The following is a 20,935-nucleotide window of genomic DNA, read 5'->3' as shown; positions in this document are numbered from 1 at the left end:
AGCCGCCTGCGGTATCTGAGGTAGCCATATGTTTCTTCTCAACGTCAACATGCATAATCAACAGATTTCCGAGCCGACAAGGATGCCAAGAACTATGCCATGTTCAATGCCTTGGAGCCAATCAAGCTAATGCGTACGCATAAAATACTCCGCAGCATGCTACAGCAGCCATCTGGCAAACCCCAACTGCCCACTGGCTAAAAGCGCCACAGGGTAACCCGAACTGCCAGCCGCCCTCTGCCGATCTGAATTGCCGAACGCACCACTCCGCACACCCATCAAGCTTCCCCCCAAACTAACGTACCAATGATTCCCAAGCCAAGATTGAGCAATCGCTCACACTTCCCCATTTGACTCGCCCAGCGGCGCTTAGCGTCCGGCCGAAAATCCGGGGTAAACGGCAAATTGTTCGCGATGTATTCCAAAACCTCCAACGCCGCCCTCGAGTCCCTCCAACGAGAAGGGCACAGCTAGCGTAGCGTCCAGGCTCTACCACGCGAACCCGGCCATGAGGGGTTCTTTCCTTTCTAGCCCCCAGCTGATTGGACAGACGCGAGATAAGCTGCAAGACAACCTTTCTTGCCCCCGAACGTCCCCGCAGTCTGGCCATTGAGCTTGTTGCGTGGGATGGGCCGGATGGCAGCTTTTTTTTCACCCCTGGGGGATATTCATGTCCGTCTGCTTCGAGGTGCATTCCGAGACTTTAGCCGACGTCTTCAGCATTACAGCCGAGCTGACCAATTTCGTCGTCATCTCTCACATTGGCACTTGTCGACGCTGGATGAGCATATTTAAGGAGACGGACATCCCAGTCGAACTGTCGAACCCCCCCCAGGCGCGCATCTCCCACTCCCTCATCCCCCTTTCCTCCACCGCTCGTCCTGCCCAGTTCTGCTCCTGACACCGGATATCTCCTTGAAGTGATTCGCAATGGGCGCTGAGATTACAAACGTGGCTTCTCACCACGCGAAGTCGTCGCCTCACGATGCCGCCGAGACGGGCCAGGCGGCTACCGACAAGTAAGTCGGGACCTCATAAACGTAATCCGCAGAGCGCAGAATATTCATACGACAGCAGATATGGCCATGCTTTGGTGCAATATGACCCCAGCGCCGAGAGGAAACTTCGTCTCAAGATCGACTTGATGATTGTACCCACCGTCGCCCTGCTGTACTTGTTCTGCTTCATTGACCGCGCCAACATTGGTATGACACTCGTGCAACTTTATATCGAGAACCTCCCTCACTGATACTCCCCAGGGAATGCCAAAATCGCTGGCCTTGAGAAGGACCTGGGCATGGTCGGCTACGACTACAACAGCATCGTGTCCATCTTCTACATCTCCTACATCGTCTTCGAGATCCCCTCGAACCTGCTCTGCAAATGGATAGGACCCGGCTGGTTTCTGCCACTGACCACCCTGATCTTTGGCATCGTCTCGCTCGGCACCGCCTTTGTCACCACCGTCCCACAACTTTCGGGTGTTCGCTTCGTACTGGGCATTTTCGAGGCCGGCATGCTCCCCGGCATCGCGTACTACCTCTCCCGCTGGTACCGACACAACGAGCTGGCCTTCCGACTCGGCCTCTACATGGTCATGGCGCCCCTGGCTGGCGCTTTTGGCGGCCTTTTGGCATCGGCTATTTTGACCCTGGACCATTTTGGCTCCGTCACCTCCTGGCGCATGATCTTTGCTATCGAGGGCATTATCACCATTGGCATCGCCCTGATTGGGTTCATCACCCTGACCGACCGTCCCGAGACCGCGCGGTGGCTATCTCCCGAGGAAAAGAGGCTCGCCATTGATCGTGTCAAGTCCGAAAGGGTCGGTTCGACAGTCGTCCTCGACAAGATCGACAAGCCCAAGTTACTTCGGGGCATGCTGTGCCCTATTACCCTCAGCACGGCCGTGATCTTCCTTCTGAACAACATTACCGTGCAAGGGCTTGCCTTTTTCGCGCCAACCATTGTCAGCAGCATCTACACCGAGGCGACCACCGTGCAAAAGCAGCTATACACAGTCCCGCCCTACGTGGTTGGAGCCTTCTTCGTCCTGATGCTGCCACTCGTCTCATGGCGTATCGACCGTCGCCAGATCTTCTTCATCCTGGCCGCCCCGTTGGTCATGGTCGGCTACTGCATCTTCTTGGGGACAGAGAACGGCACCGCCCGCTACGCCGCGACCTTCCTCATCGCGTCCTCTGCGTTCATCCTCGGGCCCCTGAGCAATGCACAAGTCTCGGCCAACGTGGTCAGCGACACCGCGCGTAGCGCCGGTATCGGCATGAACGTCATGTTTGGCAACGTCGGTGGTCTGATCAGCTCCTGGAGCTTCCTGCCCTGGGACGCGCCCAACTTCCCCATCGGCAACGGTCTCAACCTCGCCACAGCCAGCACCATCCTGGTCCTGAGCACGCTCACGCTGTTGTGGATGAAGAGGGACAATAAGAAGAGGGAGGAGCGGGATATCGATGAGGAGCTGAGCGGGCTGACGCAAGCCGAGATTGAGGATCTTGACTGGAAGCACCCAGCATTCCGCTGGCGACCGTGATTGTGTCCCTTGGGGGTTGGGACACTGGCCGGTGGCGGCAGCGCTGATATAGATACACATGTATACATTGCTCACAGCCACATATGCAACTAGTAGCAGGCAGAAAGCAGATTCTCTATGCTGCCGCGGTAACCGACTGCTCCGCGCGATGCTGACGTGAGATCTCCATCCAAGCTCACTTTAGTCGCCGGGCCCGGAAAATGCAAGTTATCCGTGGCCTGTCGTACATGGGCCGTGAGCCGGAAATCCGATCAATTTTCACATTATAATAAAACAGACCTCGTCTTCAACAAGCCCCTTTGACTTCGTGATTGGATCAGCAATCGATTCATCACACTACAGGAACCAACGCATCAGCATTTCCAACAACACCAATAGCCGTCATGCCCATCTCCCAGTCCCGCATCGTCAGCGTCCTCGCCAACGTCTCTGGCATCGTCCCCACCGCCTTTGGCGTGAACTGCCTCCTCCGACCCGAACATGCACTGGGCTTCTTCTATTTTCAGAATCTCCGCACGCCGGGCGATGAGCAACTCGTCACATATCTCATGATCGTCTACGGGGTGAGAGACATCTTCATGGGTGTCGCCATCTGGGTGGCGCTCTACTTTGGGGCGCGCAAGGCAGCAGGCGGTATACTCGTCGCCATCAGCGCGGTGGCCGTGGCCGACGGTATGGTGTGTAAGATGAATGGATTTGGTGAATGGGATCACTGGGGGTACGCGCCCATGGTGTGTGGGTTGGGACTGGTTGCCATGGGCGTTCTTGATTGAGGCGATCAGGTGGTTGTTCATGCCTGCATGGTTCCAATGCACGAGTACTGGGAAGATCTGGATTGGGTATCTTGACTATGTACCTGAGAACAATTGAGAAGCTTCACGCGCGCAGCCAACTTGCTTTGAGCATGATTGCGCCAGTTCACCCCTGCCCACCACGCTTCCCACACATGGACGTGCGCATTCAGAAGTGTTCATCAAGGGACCGTGAATGGCTTGCCGGGAAGAATGCTAAGACCGGGCTTATTGCGTCCCGCAACGCCTGTTGCCGATCGTCCTCGGACGAGCGCAGCTCGAACGCTTCGTCATCGTCTTCCGTGGCCCCAAGATGGTAGCTGCTGCCGGTACCAGCCTTTGTATATCCAAGCTCCCTCGGACGGCCACAAGACAGTGTATGTATCGAAAGGATGATGCGCCCACAGAACATGCAGACGATCACCAATGACAAGTAGAAGCCCGCACGCAGCGTGTGGCAGGCTGCCTTTGCGTCGTCCCACGCCCGCGAGCAAGCTCTCGTCAGAAACCACGGGTACTGACTCAAGTGCTCCTCGTCCGTCAAGTCACTCGAGCACTGCTCCAAGGTGATGTAGATCCAAAGAAGGGCGATAAAGGTCTCGCAGGCCAGTGTCGCGCCAAGAGAGATATAGTGGTGCCGGGATGCAATGCCATGCACAAAGAGCCAGACCACTGTCAAGATGGCCATGCCCAGCGTTGCCTTGGAAAGACTGCCCTCGATTGTTAGACATTGCAGTGACAGACACGGGACAAACTCACGCTTGTGTCCATATGGTCGGAATCTCGGGGGGCTCCTTGAAGTTGGCGTAAAAGTACACCCTCTGTGCTGGATCCGAATTCCAGCCTTCACCACCGCCATTCAGCCAAGCTTTCATTCGGTAGTCGCCGACAAACACTGCCGTGAACACGACAAGAGCCGCCAAGGAAAGACATGACTCTGCAACGAGAAACGCCAGTCCTCTGAACGACATGAGGTGTTCAGTGCGAGACTATTACGTGCCAGAAGAGACAAAGTTAAAGTCATGGTCTCATGGGAGGAAATGTCAGTGATCTAGTTTTGTCGTGGCCTGCTGCGCGCGCGTAAACTTGCTCAATCTCACGCGGTCGCGTTTGCATCTACCCCAGTAGGATTGCCTGGCGGCTACGAGCTCATGCAGTTGGTGTCTTGGCCCCTGGCCTCTATGCACGTTCCCCAATTGTACGCCATCCAGTAGATTCTTTCAGACAACACTCGGTGGTGCCGCGGCTAATGGAGATTGTGCCGTTTTCCGTCGAGCAGCACTGAGCCAGTGATCCCAGCTCGGGCCAAGGAACGTACCGACCTTGCCCATGATATACCCGCCCGATGCGCCAATCTGCCAGATACTACTACTGGAGTGCAAGAGCAATGCGTAATGAAACAAGATCGCTAAAGCCTCTGGCTGGCACGTTGCCATCAAGGTTGTCACCTCGGGCGGCACCAGAAGCATCCACGTGAAGCACATTTGATGGCGTTGGGGGGCCTCGTCACCATCGGCGGAGGAGTCAAAGCCGACCTGCAAGAAGCGCGTGGCGGCGAGGCATGATTCTTTCTGGGACGCTGTGAGCTGGGACGAGCTGGAGATCAGTCTCATCAGTTCGTCGCAGTCGTCTCCTGTCGGGTCTCGTGACGTGAGATCCATGCTCCCCTTCAGAGCCGGCTCCAGAGGCGACTTCATCAAGACAGGCTTGGCGGCCGTGAAGATGGTGTGGATGCCCCTGTGTAGCTCCAAGCAGTGCGTGAAGCGGGTGATAAAGGCATGGAAGCCGCCGTCTTCCCTCTGCGAGAGCATGTCCGCAAAAAGGTGGTGGCCGAGGATGGTAGCAAAGAGAAGCATGGGCACGCAGTTTTTCTGGGTGAGCGCGGTGCCTGAAGCGTTGAAGAGCGAGACGGCGCGGGTCTGCAGGTTGACAGCGAGGTTGTGGTACTTGGGGAAGCGATCCGGATGGAGGTGGGCGAGGTGGCGCGCGGAGAAGGCGAGCATCTGGTAGAGGAGGTAGGGCGTGGCGTGGGCGAGGGGGAGACCGACGGACATGGCCAACTTGTAGTCTTCGACGCGGTCAGCGAGGCTGAAGACGTTCTCATCGACAGTTAAGTGGATGAGAAGCTCCATGTGGTCGAGGTTGACCTCATCAGTGTCCGTGTGACCATTGTCAGAGTTACCAGCGAGGCCCTCCAGGTTGGGCCGAACAGCGACGGGTATGGGCCTTCCATTGGGCTCTGAATGGGGTGCTGGACTACAGGAACCTTCCTGTGAGGGTGTCCCAGAGGGGGGATTCACCTGTAGGGCTGAGCCTTGGGAGGTGTAGGCGCAGACACGATCCGAGAGGACGCAGAGTCGGCACGAGGGTCGAGCCTCATCGCACTGGGTGTGCACGTCAGAAGTGGTCTTGGAGGTCTTCTACAGATTGCCGAGGGCGAGACTCGTCTCCGCCGGATTTGGCATTCAGTGGCTGCTGTACCTTGACGTGGCGTCGCTTGCTGCCTCGCGTTGTCAGCCATGTCCAGCGTTGACATCACGGGCCACATGCCAGGTGAGTTTATTAAGAGGGCTGAGCAACTCACCATTCAGCACAGCCATCTTTGGACTTTTTGTGACTTCGACGGAGCATATCTTACGACGGTCCGGAATCGACACGAAACAGGCCCTCATCCGCCGGAAGATTCAATGACATACGACGCACTTGGACTTGGAACCCAGGGTGAGCCAATGCTGTACTACCAGGGGCAGGGCAGCGTATATCACCTCAACTTCAGGTTCTTGACGCGCAGTAACAAGCGCCTGTGCCATCCAGATTCTGAGACCTTCAGCCGGATCCTGTCAATTTTCTTGCGGTCGTTGGCTGTTGGGGCCGATAGAAAGGCACAGCGGCTGGAGTGCTCGCTTTGGTCGCGTATGTTGTAGAAACGAGGAATGCGACGCAGCCAAGAAGCGGGCTGGAGATGCTTATCTAACACGCGTGTTCAGGGGTGTATCGGGATTGAGAATCCACTCGCTCCGCCTCTCACGCTCCTTTCCGGGCCCATATTGACCAGACATTTGATGTATGCTCAGGCAACAGCAACGGGTCTTGGGCATGCTGATTATTGGGCTTCGTCTGGCAAGACGGCCCCAAAGATGCGGTGGATATTCGGGACTGTGCATGGGCTAGAGGGGATGGCTAAGGCCCCCTAGGTCCAGGGGCCCAGAGTGTATTTGCTGCGCCAGGGTATCGTCGTAACACGCGTGTGAGATTAAGATCCATGGATTGACAGCCCTGTCGTGATCTGCATCGCTTTACTGGATGCAATGCGATTGGAAGATTGAAAAGACAGTCAGGTGGAGGCCGTGAGGGCGAGGACAGTGCATCAGATACTTCTAGTCCTGAAGCGCCACCACATGAGGTTCTCGACATATCTGGCAAACTCAAATCCCGCCTATACACGTTGAACACGACTCTTCTTCCACTCGTTGCCAAAATTCTTCTTTGTCTGTGTGTGTCTCATCAGTCGTGAGTGCTTCGCTCCACCCTCGACTAGTCAACATGCCGCACCTCGAGCCCTACAAGGGAGACTACTATCTCTGGAAGTACCTGCCAAATCTTCCTGTGTGCATCGTCTTTGGAGTCTTATTCCTCTTCATTACTACGGCGCATATATGGCGCATGATCAAGGCTAGACTCTGGTTTTGCTCCCCTTTTATCTTCGGAGGTATCAGTAAGTCCGACGACAGTTTGATCTCCGAGGCGTGGCAGGCAGCGACCACCAGACTAACATTCTCCTGTACATGTAGTCATGATCCTCGGCTTTTTGATGCGCGGAATCGCATACTATAACACTTCCAACCTCATCTTCTACATCCTGCAGAGTACCTTTCTCGTTCTGCCTCCAGCATTCTTCGCGGCGTCCATGTACATGGTGTACACACGCATCGTCCGCGCGCTGGGTCGAGAAGACTGCTCCATCATTCCTCCACGCTGGTCAACACGCCTCTTTCTCGCGGCCGATATTCTTTGCATCAACATCCAAGGCAACGGAGCGGGCCTGACAGCGAACCAAACGCCAGCCGTTGCGACGGCGGGACGCTGGATCCTCATCTCGGGCCTGATCCTCCACGTCGTCGTCTTCACTGGCTTTATATACATCTGCGCAATCTTCCACAGGCGCTTTCGACATTACCTGGCTAACACGGGGGAAACGACGCTGGTTCCGTGGCGGCAGTCCCTGACCATGCTGTACGGCACGTCGGTGACGATCATGGCGAGGAACATCTTTCGAACGATCGAGTACGTGATGGGCGAGGATGCGTATCTACTTTCGAATGAGTGGCCACTCTATGTTTTTGACTTTGGCCCCATGGCGGTGGTCATGTTGGCTTTTCTGATCTGGTACCCCGGCAATCTTCATGGTTCGGGCAGGGAATGCATGGAACTGCACTCGCGAGACAGCGCTGGCGAGCCCTTTGCCCGCGGGAAGACGTCCGAGAGGACCTGAGATGCAAGTAGGCAGACCAGGGCAAAAGTGAAGTTCCGGTGTATAGAGATTTCACAGAGCTCTGTCATGTCAATGTTTGAGATCAAAGGAAGGCTTTTGGGCTGCCAACTTGCACCTCGCATTCTTTGCTATGGGCGTCTTCACGGTTAGACAACAGATGTTCTCTTTTCACACAATCTTCATAGCCGAGGCAGGGGAAAAAATGACTGATAGTTGAAGGTTTATTAGTGCCAGTTTGCTGGACTTCGGAACTGAGATTCGTAGATGTCGACTTGTGAGATAGCGACTAGATGTCAATCCACCCCTGGAGGAACCCTTTGGCTGTATGGTAGGCCGCAGCAATAACCTGAAGATAGAAACAAGACTCGAATCACGCAGCTGTGCCTGTCCCTAGCTTTACAATTTGTGCTTGAGCTGCTTGGCGACAAGCTCCCCTCGGTCATCAATCTCGACGACGCAGAGAATAAACGTGTCCTTCAGCGCCCCTAGTCTGTACTGCTGGTTGACCTCCTGGTACGGTGTACTGGCCAGCATGGACGCAAAGTGGTTGAGGCTGGGATAGTGCACAAACGCGACCTCATCCCACCCATCCTCATGCGCACGGCCCTCGGCCCCTTCAATCACGCGACCGACCAGCTTGGGACGACCGCCGTAGTTGGCTCCCACGCGAGACGAGAACTCGACGCCGTACTTCTTGTACTGGTCCTTCTTGCCGGGGGCAAAGGCCAGGAGGTTGAGCATAGAGACGGGCCGGTCCTGAAGCTCAGCGGGCAAAGCGGCGCACCACTCGCGTAGCTCCGAGGATAGCTCGAGGTTCTGCGACGACGCCGCGTCATGGCCGGGGGGAAAGGGCATAGGTGGAGTGGCGGCGTCGAAGAGTTTCGCGTTGAGCTGGGCATAGCCCGACAGCGCCTGGGATGAGACGCCGCAGCTTGCGGTCCATACGTCGTCCATGTCGGCGACCGCACGGGGCGGGAGGGGAGTGCCGGCCTGGAGACCAATGAGCAGGTCCCAATGCTTGTTGCGGCCCAGCAGGTGGCCGGCGGACTGGTTCGAGGGCAGAATCATCCATCGCAGAGCCTTGGCCTGGAAGACGGGCTTGGCATTTCCCTCGCGCAGCTTGGAGAGGAAGCTGGCGACCGAAACGCCTGGTTTTAGAGCGATGATGTGGAGTGTGCAGACCACCATTGTTGTGCGTTCTCGGGGTGATGGGATCAAATGCTTCGCAAGAGAGGGAAAACAGGTGTGACGGAGGTTTTTAAATGTGTTAGTTGGTGCCCTCAACTCGCTGAGCTCATCGAGTTGCGTTGTACCGAGGCCTGGGAGTCTTGGCCCTTGAGACAGGTTCCCGGTCTGTTTCCTCCGCAACACCGGCTTGCGGGTGGTGGCTTTTATTACCCCATAGTAACGGCTGCGGGGTACAAGGGCATAGGAAATGCGACGGATATACGTATAGGAAACTGTCTAGCTCATCAATTGTTCGTCATTCGGTGCTCGGATACATGATGAGTCTCCCCCCTGGAGGACGAGACTGGGGAGATGCTGACCCTGGGGATGTTGCTTGCCAGCGTGTCAATGAAGCCAATGCTTGCCATCTCGCCTTTCTGACTGATTCGATGGCTGACCTTGGGGATGTACGTAGTAGAGTAACCGACGACGGTAAAAGGTTTACGTAGTGCCAGCTTCTTGGCTTTCTGTACCTGAGATTCGGAAGCGTCTGGATAATCCGTATGGAATGCAAGCAATCTGCCCTCATGCACGATAAGGGCAACAACCAACATTCTGGCTTTCCATCTCATCGTGCCAGGGTCGATGCACTTGGCTCCAGGAGCCGACATCATGCAGGCAGGCCGACCGTCGACATCAATTCTCGGACTCTGTACAAGTTGATTGGCTGATCCGGAGCCTGACACAGATCCAATATGCACCATCTTCCCGCCGGGCCAGAATTGCGCCGCTGGTCTTGGCAAAGTGAGGCTGTTCGTGGCACCTTGTTCACTAATCACCCCCGGTTTTCGAGTAAAGATGCGCCGACTTATTCAGCAGCGACCTTTATGTTGACCTCACAGCATCTTCCGCGAGGGAGGTGACAAGGCCAGCCTGGCGAATGTGGCCCCGAATGGGACATATAAGACGACAGCTCGTCCATCTCAGAGTCTTCACATCTGGATCATCACAAACGACAACCGCCGCACGCAACAGCACATACGTACCCAAGCAAAAGAAGCCTCAGCATGTCTGCCGCCTCGCTCAAGTCCTTTGCCTACCCTGGTCTCGGGGAATGGGCTCGCGACAACCTGGGCTACATGCAAGCCATCCGGGTGGGCGATCGCATCGAGTGTTCGGGCCAAGGTATGATGAGAGGATTCAGCCTTGAAAGCTAGTACATGCACTAACACAGCGCAGGCGGCTGGGACCCCGACAGTCAGGTACCCAAGTTCTCCGAGAACATTACCGAGGAGATTGAACAAGCCTTTGCCAACGTCGACCGCACAATCCGCCATGCTGGCGGCAGGGGCTGGACACAGGTGTACCGTGTCAACTCTTATCACCTTGAGCTGACACCTGAAGTCACGGCTGCCATGACGGCCGGCTTCAAGAAGTGGATGCCCGATCACAAGCCTATCTGGACGCAGGTTGGTGTCAGGCAACTGGGTGCTCCTGGAATGAGGGTCGAGATTGAGGTTGTGGCGCTCGACTCTCGAGGCGATGAACGGACTTGTGCAGTGTAAATAGTTGATAGCAAATGAACGAACTCTGTCGCCAAGAATCTCCAACGCGAAAGTCCAGATCCCGATAAGAGCGCTTATTCAGCATCGCGACCGATAAGGCTTACCGCAAACGGCTAGCGCGGCGCATTTCGAAGTCGAAAGTTTTCGTCAAACGGCAACACGCACAATGTCCATCACCCTCACTCCTTGCCAGACACCATCGCATAATAGACGAGCGCGCGAGCGATTAGAAGAATCGAGACACAAACATCAACATGGGTCGTGGCAGGCGAGATAGACGCGGTGACGACCGCCCACGGCGACAATCGCCCCCGCGCAGACCTCGAAGTCCCCCAAGACGCGACGACAGAGGGTACCGCCCCAATGGCGGCGGCGAGTCGTATAGGCCTGGCCGTGATCGCTCACCCCGACAAAACGGCTATTCGAATCGGGCGGGCCCCGGCGACTCGTTTCGCCCGCCTCAGGGCGACTTCACTTTCCGCTCGGGCAACAACGGCCCCAGCTTCCCACCCACAGGCCCGACACACGATCGCTCCGGTCGCGGCGGGAGAAAAGATCGAGGACGGGGTGGACGAGGCAGAGGACGGGGCGGCCGATGGCAGCCCGTGCACCCGTCGGAGCGCGCGCTGCTGTCCAGCTCGATGAACAACCTCCCCTCAGAGCCCTTGCACAACCCCGAGGCGGCCGCCAAGTTCCGTGACGTGGATGCCATGTCGGATGATGACGAAGAAGCTATGGACATTTCGGATCAATCAGAAGACGAGAACGAGTCGGACGGACCCGCCAAGAAGAGGGTGAGGACGGAGGCTGTCGAAACCAACGGTAACGCAGCGCCCAAGTGGTCGAATCCCGACCCGTACACGGCGCTGCCTTGTCCCGACGATACGCTGCAGAAGAAACGCGACGTCGTGGCTTTGATCCGCAAGGCTCGAATTGAGGAGAAGGCTGTGGACACTGCACCCAAGGAGGCTGAGGATTTCATCGCCTTTGAGACGACTGACGAAGAAGAAGAAGGCGAACGGGAGGAAGACGAAGAAGACGAGGAAGAAGAAGAACAAAAAGCACCACCCAACGCTCCCAAAGGCCCTCAATCGTCTTTGCCTCCGAAACCGCCGCAACCTGCGCCCCCGAGGGAACCACCACCACCTCTGCCCGCGGCGCCTCCTCCGCCAGCGCTGCCTGATCAGCGCGATTCATCGGGGCCACTGGGGTCGCGGAAGAGAACGGCAAACGACGTGATCAAGGTGCCTGATTACGGCCAACTCAAGAAGCCCAACATGAAGAAGGTGAATGGAGCTGTCCTACCAATGTGGGAGGTGAAGCCAGGGGAACCCTCGGCTCCCTGGGCCACAGTCGACCACTCCGCAACGTCCAACGTTGCCTTCAGGTGAGTCTCGCGATACATAGTTGCGCGTCGCAAATAACTGACCTTGGATAGGTTGCATAAAGAGGTCATGGACTTTTACAACTTTGTCAGGCCGCGCCAGTTTGAGCAGCGCATCCGGGACGAGCTCGTCAAGAACCTGCAAAAGTGCATGGTTCGGGACGGCAGGAACTTCTCCGACGCCAAGATCCATGCATTTGGCTCGTTCATGTCGGGTTTGTACCTGCCGACGGCCGATATGGATCTGGTCGTCTGTTCCTCAAGCTTTCAGCGTGGCGGGCCGCCACGGTATCTTAGCGCGCGAAGCTGGCTTTATAAGTTTCAGAAGCTCCTGGTCTCGCAGAAAGTGGCCGATCCAGACTCGATCGAGGTCATCGCCCACGCTCGGATACCGCTCGTCAAGTTTGTCGACAAGGCCACTGCGCTTAAGGTCGACGTCTCGTTTGAGAACCTGGGTGGCGTGGAGGCGATCGATACCTTCTTGCGGTGGAAGGCTAGCTATCCCGCCATGCCGATCCTGGTTACGGTCATCAAACACTTCCTGCTCATGAGGGGACTGAACGAGCCCGTCAATGGAGGCATTGGTGGTTTCTCGGTCATTTGTCTCGTGGTCAGCATGCTGCAGCTGATGCCACAGGTGCAGAGCAGGAATCTGGTTCCAGAACACCACCTGGGCGAGATGCTCCTTGAATTCTTGGACCTGTACGGCCGCCAGTTCAACTATGAGCACAATGCGATTTCTCTCACGGGGCGGATTGGCTACATGCCCAAGGTGCGTGTGTCCTTGCACTAGGGATATCGACAGTTACTAACAACGGGCATCGTCCAGTCTGATGTGCGTGGCTTCACTTACAAGAACAGAGAACGCTTGTCCATTATTGATCCCAACAACGACTCAAATGATATCTCGGGTGGCTCTAGCAACGTCCCTGCGATTATGAGTCGTTTTGAGGACGCCTTCCTCACGCTGCGCGATCGCATGAAGGAGGTTGCCTCGAAGAACACCAAAGGTGGCATTCTCGATACGATCATGGCCGGCGACTACTCGTCGTTCGAGTCGCAACGCAACTACCTACGACACGTTCACGAGAAGCAATTCGGACCTTGCGCAGACTAGGTGGTGCCGTCTTGGTTCATTGTTCGTCGATGATCTGTGACACCGACGGTACGGAGAAGAAGACATGACACGATTCGCTACGACTGTTTACATACTGGATTTATGGTGAGGGACGCACGCACTTGCATGATAGAGACAGCATACTATTACGGAATCAGCCTTCGAGGGGATCTTTTTGGTGCACGGTTGATCAAGGAGTTGGGGGGAGGGTGCGTGTATTTGTACCGGCTGCTCGACAGTCTCGATACCCGGTGGCTCGGCTTTGGCTTTGCTTTCTCGGCTCTGGCCCCGCTACCGAGCCAATGGAAACAAGATCAGAATTCTAACGTGCAGATGGCCCGATAGATTCGAATGTGGCACCGACGACGACGACGCGTCGTTGTGCGATTTTGACTTACTGACCCGACTCGCAGGCTTTGTACCCCGGCTACTCTGGGCTTCACTTGGCTTGTCTTTGAGGGCATGACTCTTGGGTTCGGCGTCGGCGCATCATTTGACTGCGGTCGAATGTTTTCTGGACTTGGTGGCTTCCTGCTGCTCATTTTCTCACTGCAGAACTCGCTTGACGCGGGGCTGTGGAGAGGAAACTGGACTGGATGTTAGCTAGCGGAACACGTCATGGTCGACGGCGCCTCGTCTCCGAGAATACAATTCCTCTTCAAGTCCAAGGAGCCCGCGATGCGGACACTGTTATTACCTGCCTTTTGCGAGAATGCCCCGGCATTTTGGGTGGTTGCTCACGGAATCGACGCAGCCAATGAATGGCAGGCGAACGGAGAATGAGATGAAACGAGACCCGGGCTCCGGGACCCACATCGGCCTTCAGCTCCGGGTCCGGGTCCGGCTTTGTTAATAATGTCCAAGACTGAATGGCTCAGACAGGCACATGCAGAACAGAAGGCGTGGCAGAGTAGTCTGAGGCAGTGAGATGAGTATTAAAGTGTATTGAACACATACTGCCTACATGAAGCGCTGAAACTCCACCAGCGTATCCCCACCGCAAATCACACAGCAGCCTTCCCCTTGCCCTTCCCAACAGCCTCATTAATCAACCTGGCATTAGCATCCGCCGCCTTCTTCGCATACCCCGCAAGATCGTTGCCGTAGCGCTCACTAAAGCTGCCATCAAAGACCTCCATGCTGAACCACCCTTCAAACCCCGTGTCCAACACGGCCTTGACGAACGGCGCGATGGGCAGATAGCCGCCATCATGCGGCAACGGCCGGTAGTCGTGACTCCACTGCCCTCGGGGCCTCAGTCCGTTCTTGTCATTCTCCGCCTTCAGCGCCGGGCTCATCTTCTTGGCGTCGCTGATTTGCAGGAAGAAGATCTTTTCTTTAGGCACCGTTTGCGTAAGCTTGTCCAGGCTTTTCTGGTATCGCTCATTTAGCGCCTCCTCAGAAATATCGGGGAGCCGGCCCGTCTCCGTCGTCGGATCTCCCCACTCGCCACCGGCTGTCTGGAACGTGTCGAGGCATAACCCAATGTTGTCGCGGTCCACCAGCTTGACAATGTCCCAGACGTCTTTCCAGGTCGGTGCGTGGGTCGCCCAGCACCAGTTCTCGTACGCGATGCGGTATCCTTTGGGGGCCATGAGATCGGCCAGGTCGCGCAGATCGGCAGCGAGATCCTCAAAGGAAGAGGATATCCCTGGCGAGTCGGAGGATCCCACTTGCAGCATGTCTGTGCCCACGGCGGACATGATGCGTATCCATCCTCGCGCCTTTTTGAACGCTTCGTACCGCTCTCGGCTCTCCTTGGGCCAGCCTTCAAAGTTGGCAAATGGTTGCAGCACCAGGATGGTCAGGTTGTGGCCCTCCACCAAAGCACGGAGGTGCTCGCCTGCTTCGCAGAGGGCATCGTAGTCATCCTCTTGCACGTCACGACCAAAATGGAGAGTTGCGTAAGAGAGGAGGTCCGGCATAGACAACTCTATGGCCTGGAAGCCTGCGTGGGCGATGGCTTCGATCTTTTGGTGGAGCGTGTGCTTTGGTGTGCCGATGGAGCAGGACGCGAAGCAGAGGGGGACGTGGACGTCGGACATGGCTGCGGCACAGAGTTGACGGGCGAGAAAAGGTATGGGAAATGATGGATTTGAAATGACCCTCTTGTCAGTGTTGGATTGGGGAATATCTGCATTCACAAGACCATGATCTGGATCGCATCATGGTGATGAGCCGGATAAGCGGATGGATGATGTCACGCGTCACGGCATCAACAACGAGGAGAACAATAGAGTGGGTATCACGCATATTCTGAGTGACAACATTGCTGGATGGGGAAGATGAAAAATAACTGTGATTCGGACCAAATTGTGTACTAATGACCTTGCACTGCTGTCTTTCTGCCCACCCCTTGGTTCTCCTGTGGTGTAACTTCACCACGTAAGAGAACTTGGCCAAGATGACAGGTACACTATCAGCACAGTTGAATCTACCCTTTCAGTTCCCCAAAGACCTCCAGAAATGCATCCTCCAGAGTGATCTCGCCAATCTCATCGACCCCCTGCCTAGGCTCAAACTCGTCCTGCAGCGTTCCACCTGGCAAAGTCGCCGTCGTGATACCAACGATATCATCCACGATCGACTCTGGCACCAACGCAGCCGTGTGTTCGCGCAGCTTATCAGGTGTAATCTCCTTGATGCCCACATCACGATTGATAGCACGAGCAATCGCGTCCCGCACATCGAGTGCTGAGTATGCCTTGGGGCCGTAGAGCTTGAAGATATGGGGACTGGTGGCTGGTGGCGGACCCGTGACAGAGCGCGCAGCGTACAGACCGACGTCTTTGATGCTGACCATGGGGACTTTGAAGTCCAGAGGCGAGTAGACTGACGTGATAGTTGAGGGATCCTCCTTCAAGGTGGGAATCTGGCTTGCCCAGTCCTCGTAGAAGTAGAATGGTCGCATGATAAAGACTTCTGGCACGCTCTGTTTGAGTATCTCATCCGAAATGTGGTTGATCTTGAGGATTCCCTGAGGCTAGTCAATATTATCGCTAGGACAACTGGCCATATGTAGTTGTGAACTCACAATTCCTGACGAGTGCTGCGCTCCTGGCGCTGACAAGAGCACGAGCCTCCTCACATTTGCCTTCTGCAGGGCACCCTTGATGTTGTTCGCTGCATTGGTTGCGAACTCGCCGAGATCGGTGCCATCGTAGATGGGAGGCGGGACGTAGAATACAACATCCGAGCCCTCAAACTTCAACGAAGCAGCATCTTGCACATCGCCCTGAGTGGCAGTGAACAAAGGCGACTCGTGGAATTCGTGAGGTGCCTTGCTGGTGTTGCGGTAGAACCCACGGACGGCAATTTCGTCTTTGAGAAGATGACGGATTGTCGCCTGGCCGGCATTGGAAGATGCAGGGATGACGCTGACGGTGAGAGTCATTGTGGCTGATGGTGGTGATCGCGGTGATGATGCTCTAGGGTAGCTTTCTGAGGATGGATGTAGAATGCAAGGTTCAAGTTCACATGGTCGTTGGGTCTATGCTCCTCTTATAGTCGGCTATGAAGCACCATGACATTCTGATTCTCAGTATACTGATTCTATTTGATTCTCGATTCGACTCTAATTTGTAAGCTTAATGCCCCTGCCGTCGTTATTGCACGTGGCTTGGCGGACTTGGACGCTCAGATGGTCGGCGGACTTGTCAGTGATTTCCCCCACATTTGCGGCCCCGCCTAATAAAGACCGTGACTGTAACAATAAAGTCCTCCACATCTGTCCGCGCGGGCCCTCGGCGCTGAGACCTGGAGTTCAATTGGCGTCGGTCGCGACTCTCAGAGACCCCGGAGGAAAGTGATCTGTGGGCTGGGATGCTGTGCTCCCTCGAATTGTGATCGTTGGTCAATTCAAGTACCGTCGCTCTGGCCTGCCATTCGTCTAGAGGAGCTCACGAGTGTCATGTTCCGGGACGAAGACGCTCAAATTACGCCCTCGGATTTCAATTGAACTTCTTATCCTAGTCAAGTGCTCTTCTTTGTCAGGGTCCGCTCCGTCGTGACGGCTCTGGCTTCGTTTGGGCGCAACTAGCTGCGGCTCGTGTGTTGATCTTCAAGAAGAGTCCGCTGAATGTTGATCTGGAAATCAAATTCACTGATGTATGGCGGGGGGAGCCGATCGCGTCGATCGATGGCTACGTGCCGGACCGCCCGCTATCGAATCTCCAAGACAGCTAGCAGTATTGCGACCAGAGAGTCCAAAAGCGATACCCTGGTGCATGACCACGGATCTCTCTTCCCCTCCCGTGGACGACAATATAAGACTGTCCTGAGTCCCGCTGAGCTCGGTGTCATTGTACACGGTCGTCGGCAGGGGCACTGGCGGTAAAGGCACCACTGCTCCCTCGGCTCTGGCCTCGTCTCTACTGGGAAGTTCCGGTCTGGCAGAAACGTGCGCTACATCGCCCAGCTGCTGAATGAGAGAGATGAGATGTGATGAGGTCAGTTGTGCGTTGAAGTAAGCGAAGCGGTTGCAGGCCTGGAGCGCGGCTGCATAAATACCAGGCCAGTAGTCGTCAAACCTGTACGTCTCCTGGGCAGTTCTCCGGGTCCCGCCATGGGGAACAAGAGCTGCTGAGTCAAGGCTGAAAGTCTGCACTAGATCACCTGAAGCGGGACTATCGGTGTGCACGGTATCCTCCTGCTCATGATTGTTTGTTGCGTGCCTCGTGATGGAGGGTTTCCCAACTTCAACCTGCGGGCTTCCCACTGGCTTCTCCTGGGATGGTCCGTCTCTGGGGAGGACCTCGTTCGGCAGACCCTGTGATGCAGGAGTGGCTTCCGTAGCATCGGTTTCAGTTGCGACGGTGGCACGGACATTGCTATCACGGTCGTGGTCCAACACATTTGCTCGATCACCGTTATTGTGTTGATCCGGTTGTTGTACCCCAGGGGCGGGAGCCGGAGCTCGTATGAGGATAGCCTGTTTCTCCACGGGTCGAAGTTTCAGACAGGTATTGGAGACTTCCGCCGTGTCGCGAATTCCTCTTGCCACTTCTGCTCGAAAAGCTTCGGTTGTAGCCATCAAAATGGCTACAACAGCACGGATGTGCTCGCTCGCCCCCATCCCTCTCTTACTTAGTTCGGCATCCAAGACAGCATGTGCTTCGGTCTTCCGCCGACCGAACACTTCATATCGCTTCACTAACCTCAGGACTGTTGCTGCCTGTCTAGCTTCCGTTGCTAGAGGAACTTGTTCTTCGATCCGGGCTCCGATAGCATTTTCGCCTGATCCATGGGTTACGGATGGGGACAGTCTCTCGGGGCTGTTTTGGCTTTCCAAGGATGGAAGCAATTTTTCGTAGAACAATTCGATGCTTGGCTTAAGAATCGACATGAGCATGTCTCTTCTCTGGTCAAAGAGGAAGCCATGACGACTTATTGGCATCGTCATGAGCTCTTGCACTAAACTGTGAAGGTCAGATCTCCACACCAGATGCCTTTCGCCAGTGTCTGGGATAATGTGCCAATGGCCCTTGTCCACTTTTGCCTCTTCGACGATGGCCTCTGGGCTGTCTGGCACTTCATCCTTTTCCAAGCGCCACAAGGAATACTTGTTTACACCCATGGCGAACGCCCACTGGCTTTGCGCTCCCCAATCTGTCCAACCTTCTCGCTCCTGGAAGCGAAAGAACAACACTTCATGGACATCTTCACGGGCTTGCTGTCTCGAAATGAGGGCGTCTCTATAAGTCGCTAGATCATAGACGCGAGTCGTATCGGGATTATCTGGTGGCAGATGGTCGAGGGGAAGACAGCCCAGAGAAAGCCAGAACAATGTCTTGAGAGGAATAGCCTCGGGAAAAGGGTCGCGTCGGCTCTCAGCGGAATGGGCTTTGAAGTAGAGCCTGTCGATCATGCCATCGGCCATGGTGGCCTCTGGAGACATTGGCGCCCAGAGGATCTTGCCTGTGAGACCGTAGTATGGTTGCAAGCTCCGCCTAGCTGGTATATTGTGGCCGTGATAAGCAGGCTTTCTCTCTATCATAAGTCGTTGGGCATTTGACTGACTGATAGCTATGCCGCGGTCTTCCCGGTGTCCATATCTGCCGAAGAGTCCGAAGGTAAGGAGCCAGAAGCGGTGCACGGGGAGCCAAGTCTGCTTGTGGAACAACAGGAGACCATCGCCTTTGTCGGTTGAGGATGTGTATCGCTCTATCGCCGCGGCAAAATTGACCCAGCCAGTCGCCTGGGCCAGATTTGCAATCGAGGCTCGGTCAAATATCACATTTGGTCCGGGCGGGCTGCTCAGCAAGGGTACCTTGACTTTCTGGAAATATGTTGAGCTGCCGCGCAGCTTGAGACCGCCGGTAATATACCCAGTATTCTGATCATCGACGGCATTCAAGGCCTGGAAACGATCGCTCCGAGATTCACGTATGAGGAGGACTGGCGCCACAATGCCCACGAGCGCGATAAGAGCCAGTGCCACTGCCACCCATGTGCCAACCACTCCCGCCAGATCAAGGCCACTGGCCATGAGAGTCAAATTTTGATTCAAATGGGCAAGAGTACGGTGCTGAGCTATGGCCAAGCCAGTCTGCCTCGAGAGTCCTGGTCCTGGTCCTGGACCAGTCAAGCGCACGTCGCCCCAAGGGTTGTGATCTGGATGTGCAGAGAGAAGGCAAGAACGCCATCCGAGCACCCTTGCGTGAAGTCTTTTGAGGCAGCATTTCCTGTAGGAATGATGGACGCGGGGGTTTGGGCTCTGCACGAGGTAATTTTTGGCCGCGGATGCAGCAGGACAGGATGTGACCTTGTCTTTTCACACTGCAGCGGGCCAGCACCTGCATGATGTGTCGAATGACAAAGCGTACTGACCAGCGCCGCCTCGCTGATGCCGCAGCAGATTTAAAAAAAAAAAAAATGCTGTCGAGCCAGCTGCAAGTGTCGTGCTCGGGCGGCGTGGGCGGACAGGTAGGAGGGGAAGCTAGGCGTGGCCGATTTCAAGGCGGCTAAGCTTTATACCATTATGCGTGAATATTAGAGTATAGGCTTTATACAGTCCTGTTAAATAGACCGATTCAAAGGTCATTTAGTAAATCATTGAACGCTCCTCTTCATACCCTCCAAGCGCTTTCGCTTTGACCCACACCCCGTCTTTCAAGTTCCCAGGCTTGAGTCTTGACCGTAAATGCAGTCTTCCACCCAATGTGCCCTCGGTGATTGGTCCCTCAACCTAAACTCGAACCGCCGAACCCATGCCGCCAACAGGCACGCAAGTTCCCCTCGTGCGAAACTCCTCGTCATCTGGGCCCCGGTACTTGGCATATCGGTTCATGCCTCATGCGAGGAGTATGAGACTTGTGCCCTTCTTCACCGGTACGCCTTGGATCATTGTGACCTCACGGAACGTGGATGATACCATTGGATAGAGCCTCAGAGCCTCAATGCATACTGCGTTCAGATATGACATTCCGTCAATGTCCGAATGCATGATGCTTTTGCCTGAGTCGATGGCTGGTATGCGCTCTCGTCCTTCCTCCCGAAGCCGCAACTGCCAGGCATCTCAGGGTGTTTGCAGAGCGAATAGATGGCCCACTTCCAGGAAGCGGCTTGCCTGGATCCGCGGATATACTTCATATCTGGGTTGGTCGCATGCCCGATGGCTTCGAAGCAAAGGGGCTTCCCATCACTTCAGCATTGATGAACACCGGCCCCCTGGTGACATGCAGCTGCAATGGGGTGCTGGTGTTGACGGAGAGCGTGGAAGCACCTCGTGTCTGGAACAGTATCCAGGAACAGTGCGTTGGTGTCCCGGATGATAGGATGAGCCTCCAAGTAAGAAGATGAACAGGACTGCCTTTGGCATGATTCGCTATAGTGTCTGTCTATCTGCACTACTGGTGCTGAGGCACGAA

At 55.6% G+C, this 20,935-nt stretch overlaps 12 protein-coding genes across 12 annotated transcripts; 6 read left to right on the top strand and 6 right to left on the bottom strand.

Moving 5' to 3' along the window:
- The first annotated feature begins 450 nt into the window (after nucleotides 1-450).
- F5Z01DRAFT_491544 (major facilitator superfamily domain-containing protein) lies at nucleotides 451-2,768 on the top strand. The gene is made up of 4 exons (XM_046260186.1): nucleotides 451-835; nucleotides 922-1,019; nucleotides 1,078-1,205; nucleotides 1,260-2,768. The coding sequence occupies exons 2-4, from the start codon at nucleotides 931-933 to the stop codon at nucleotides 2,549-2,551; spliced, it is 1,509 nt and encodes a 502-aa protein (XP_046120798.1). The 5' UTR covers nucleotides 451-835; nucleotides 922-930; the 3' UTR covers nucleotides 2,552-2,768.
- Nucleotides 2,769-2,934: 166 nt separating this feature from the next.
- F5Z01DRAFT_672102 (putative integral membrane protein) lies at nucleotides 2,935-3,324 on the top strand (the record flags this gene model as incomplete). Its single annotated transcript, XM_046264774.1, has 1 exon — nucleotides 2,935-3,324. One exon carries the CDS (start codon nucleotides 2,935-2,937, stop codon nucleotides 3,322-3,324), a length of 390 nt encoding a protein of 129 aa, XP_046120797.1.
- Nucleotides 3,325-3,428: 104 nt separating this feature from the next.
- Nucleotides 3,429-4,437, bottom strand: F5Z01DRAFT_491421 (uncharacterized protein). The gene is made up of 2 exons (XM_046260184.1): nucleotides 4,102-4,437; nucleotides 3,429-4,052 (listed from the first exon to the last, which is right to left on the bottom strand). Exons 1-2 carry the CDS (start codon nucleotides 4,311-4,313, stop codon nucleotides 3,512-3,514), a joined length of 753 nt encoding a protein of 250 aa, XP_046120796.1. The 5' UTR covers nucleotides 4,314-4,437; the 3' UTR covers nucleotides 3,429-3,511.
- On the bottom strand, nucleotides 4,438-6,276 carry F5Z01DRAFT_491420 (uncharacterized protein). The gene is made up of 4 exons (XM_046260183.1): nucleotides 6,108-6,276; nucleotides 5,927-6,050; nucleotides 5,824-5,842; nucleotides 4,438-5,726 (listed from the first exon to the last, which is right to left on the bottom strand). Exons 2-4 carry the CDS (start codon nucleotides 5,971-5,973, stop codon nucleotides 4,563-4,565), a joined length of 1,230 nt encoding a protein of 409 aa, XP_046120795.1. The 5' UTR covers nucleotides 5,974-6,050; nucleotides 6,108-6,276; the 3' UTR covers nucleotides 4,438-4,562.
- A 609-nt stretch (nucleotides 6,277-6,885) lies between these two features.
- On the top strand, nucleotides 6,886-7,834 carry F5Z01DRAFT_742094 (RTA1 like protein-domain-containing protein; the record flags this gene model as incomplete). The annotated part of the gene is made up of 2 exons (XM_046266866.1): nucleotides 6,886-7,057; nucleotides 7,134-7,834. 2 exons carry the CDS (start codon nucleotides 6,886-6,888, stop codon nucleotides 7,832-7,834), a joined length of 873 nt encoding a protein of 290 aa, XP_046120794.1.
- A 396-nt stretch (nucleotides 7,835-8,230) lies between these two features.
- F5Z01DRAFT_634434 (uncharacterized protein) lies at nucleotides 8,231-9,022 on the bottom strand (the record flags this gene model as incomplete). The annotated part of the gene is made up of 1 exon (XM_046262054.1): nucleotides 8,231-9,022. One exon carries the CDS (start codon nucleotides 9,020-9,022, stop codon nucleotides 8,231-8,233), a length of 792 nt encoding a protein of 263 aa, XP_046120793.1.
- Nucleotides 9,023-10,068: 1,046 nt separating this feature from the next.
- Nucleotides 10,069-10,566, top strand: F5Z01DRAFT_634432 (Endoribonuclease L-PSP/chorismate mutase-like protein; the record flags this gene model as incomplete). The annotated part of the gene is made up of 2 exons (XM_046262053.1): nucleotides 10,069-10,186; nucleotides 10,241-10,566. 2 exons carry the CDS (start codon nucleotides 10,069-10,071, stop codon nucleotides 10,564-10,566), a joined length of 444 nt encoding a protein of 147 aa, XP_046120792.1.
- An 88-nt stretch (nucleotides 10,567-10,654) lies between these two features.
- Nucleotides 10,655-13,067, top strand: F5Z01DRAFT_748456 (uncharacterized protein; the record flags this gene model as incomplete). Its single annotated transcript, XM_046266989.1, has 3 exons — nucleotides 10,655-11,953; nucleotides 12,005-12,722; nucleotides 12,756-13,067. Exons 1-3 carry the CDS (start codon nucleotides 10,821-10,823, stop codon nucleotides 13,065-13,067), a joined length of 2,163 nt encoding a protein of 720 aa, XP_046120791.1. The 5' UTR covers nucleotides 10,655-10,820.
- A 919-nt stretch (nucleotides 13,068-13,986) lies between these two features.
- F5Z01DRAFT_491337 (xylose isomerase-like protein) lies at nucleotides 13,987-15,306 on the bottom strand. Its single transcript, XM_046260181.1, has one exon. It carries the CDS (start codon nucleotides 15,110-15,112, stop codon nucleotides 14,072-14,074), a length of 1,041 nt encoding a protein of 346 aa, XP_046120790.1. The 5' UTR covers nucleotides 15,113-15,306; the 3' UTR covers nucleotides 13,987-14,071.
- Nucleotides 15,307-15,501: 195 nt separating this feature from the next.
- Nucleotides 15,502-16,461, bottom strand: F5Z01DRAFT_672095 (uncharacterized protein; the record flags this gene model as incomplete). The annotated part of the gene is made up of 2 exons (XM_046264773.1): nucleotides 15,502-16,044; nucleotides 16,102-16,461. The coding sequence occupies 2 exons, from the start codon at nucleotides 16,459-16,461 to the stop codon at nucleotides 15,502-15,504; spliced, it is 903 nt and encodes a 300-aa protein (XP_046120789.1).
- A 124-nt stretch (nucleotides 16,462-16,585) lies between these two features.
- On the top strand, nucleotides 16,586-17,021 carry F5Z01DRAFT_491330 (uncharacterized protein). The gene has a single exon (XM_046260180.1). The coding sequence runs from the start codon at nucleotides 16,658-16,660 to the stop codon at nucleotides 16,874-16,876; it is 219 nt and encodes a 72-aa protein (XP_046120788.1). The 5' UTR covers nucleotides 16,586-16,657; the 3' UTR covers nucleotides 16,877-17,021.
- On the bottom strand, nucleotides 17,022-19,709 carry F5Z01DRAFT_491329 (uncharacterized protein). Its single transcript, XM_046260179.1, has one exon. It carries the CDS (start codon nucleotides 19,552-19,554, stop codon nucleotides 17,167-17,169), a length of 2,388 nt encoding a protein of 795 aa, XP_046120787.1. The 5' UTR covers nucleotides 19,555-19,709; the 3' UTR covers nucleotides 17,022-17,166.
- Between the last annotated feature and the right edge of the window lie 1,226 nt (nucleotides 19,710-20,935).

Source organism: Emericellopsis atlantica, assembly GCF_019669845.1.
Source record: "Emericellopsis atlantica unplaced genomic scaffold F5Z01scaffold_6, whole genome shotgun sequence".
NCBI lineage: Eukaryota > Fungi > Ascomycota > Sordariomycetes > Hypocreales > Bionectriaceae > Emericellopsis > Emericellopsis atlantica.
Note: the sequence above shows the minus strand (reverse complement) of the source record. Positions and strands in the feature narration are given on the sequence as shown.

Excerpts from the sequence above, each read along its gene's own strand:
- F5Z01DRAFT_491544 (XM_046260186.1), top strand. The coding sequence starts at position 931 with ATGGGCGCTGAGATTACAAACGTGGCTTCTCACCACGCGAAGTCGTCG. Across the intron at positions 1,020-1,077 it reads GGCCAGGCGGCTACCGACAA|ATATGGCCATGCTTTGGTGC; the intron begins GTAAGTCGGGAC and ends ATACGACAGCAG. Across the intron at positions 1,206-1,259 it reads CATTGACCGCGCCAACATTG|GGAATGCCAAAATCGCTGGC; the intron begins GTATGACACTCG and ends GATACTCCCCAG.
- F5Z01DRAFT_491421 (XM_046260184.1), bottom strand. The coding sequence starts at position 4,313 with ATGTCGTTCAGAGGACTGGCGTTTCTCGTTGCAGAGTCATGTCTTTCC. Across the intron at positions 4,053-4,101 it reads CCGACCATATGGACACAAGC|TCTTTCCAAGGCAACGCTGG; the intron begins GTGAGTTTGTCC and ends AATCGAGGGCAG.
- F5Z01DRAFT_491420 (XM_046260183.1), bottom strand. The coding sequence starts at position 5,973 with ATGCTCCGTCGAAGTCACAAAAAGTCCAAAGATGGCTGTGCTGAATG.
- F5Z01DRAFT_491337 (XM_046260181.1), bottom strand. The coding sequence starts at position 15,112 with ATGTCCGACGTCCACGTCCCCCTCTGCTTCGCGTCCTGCTCCATCGGC.
- F5Z01DRAFT_491330 (XM_046260180.1), top strand. The coding sequence starts at position 16,658 with ATGCCCCTGCCGTCGTTATTGCACGTGGCTTGGCGGACTTGGACGCTC.
- F5Z01DRAFT_491329 (XM_046260179.1), bottom strand. The coding sequence starts at position 19,554 with ATGGCCAGTGGCCTTGATCTGGCGGGAGTGGTTGGCACATGGGTGGCA.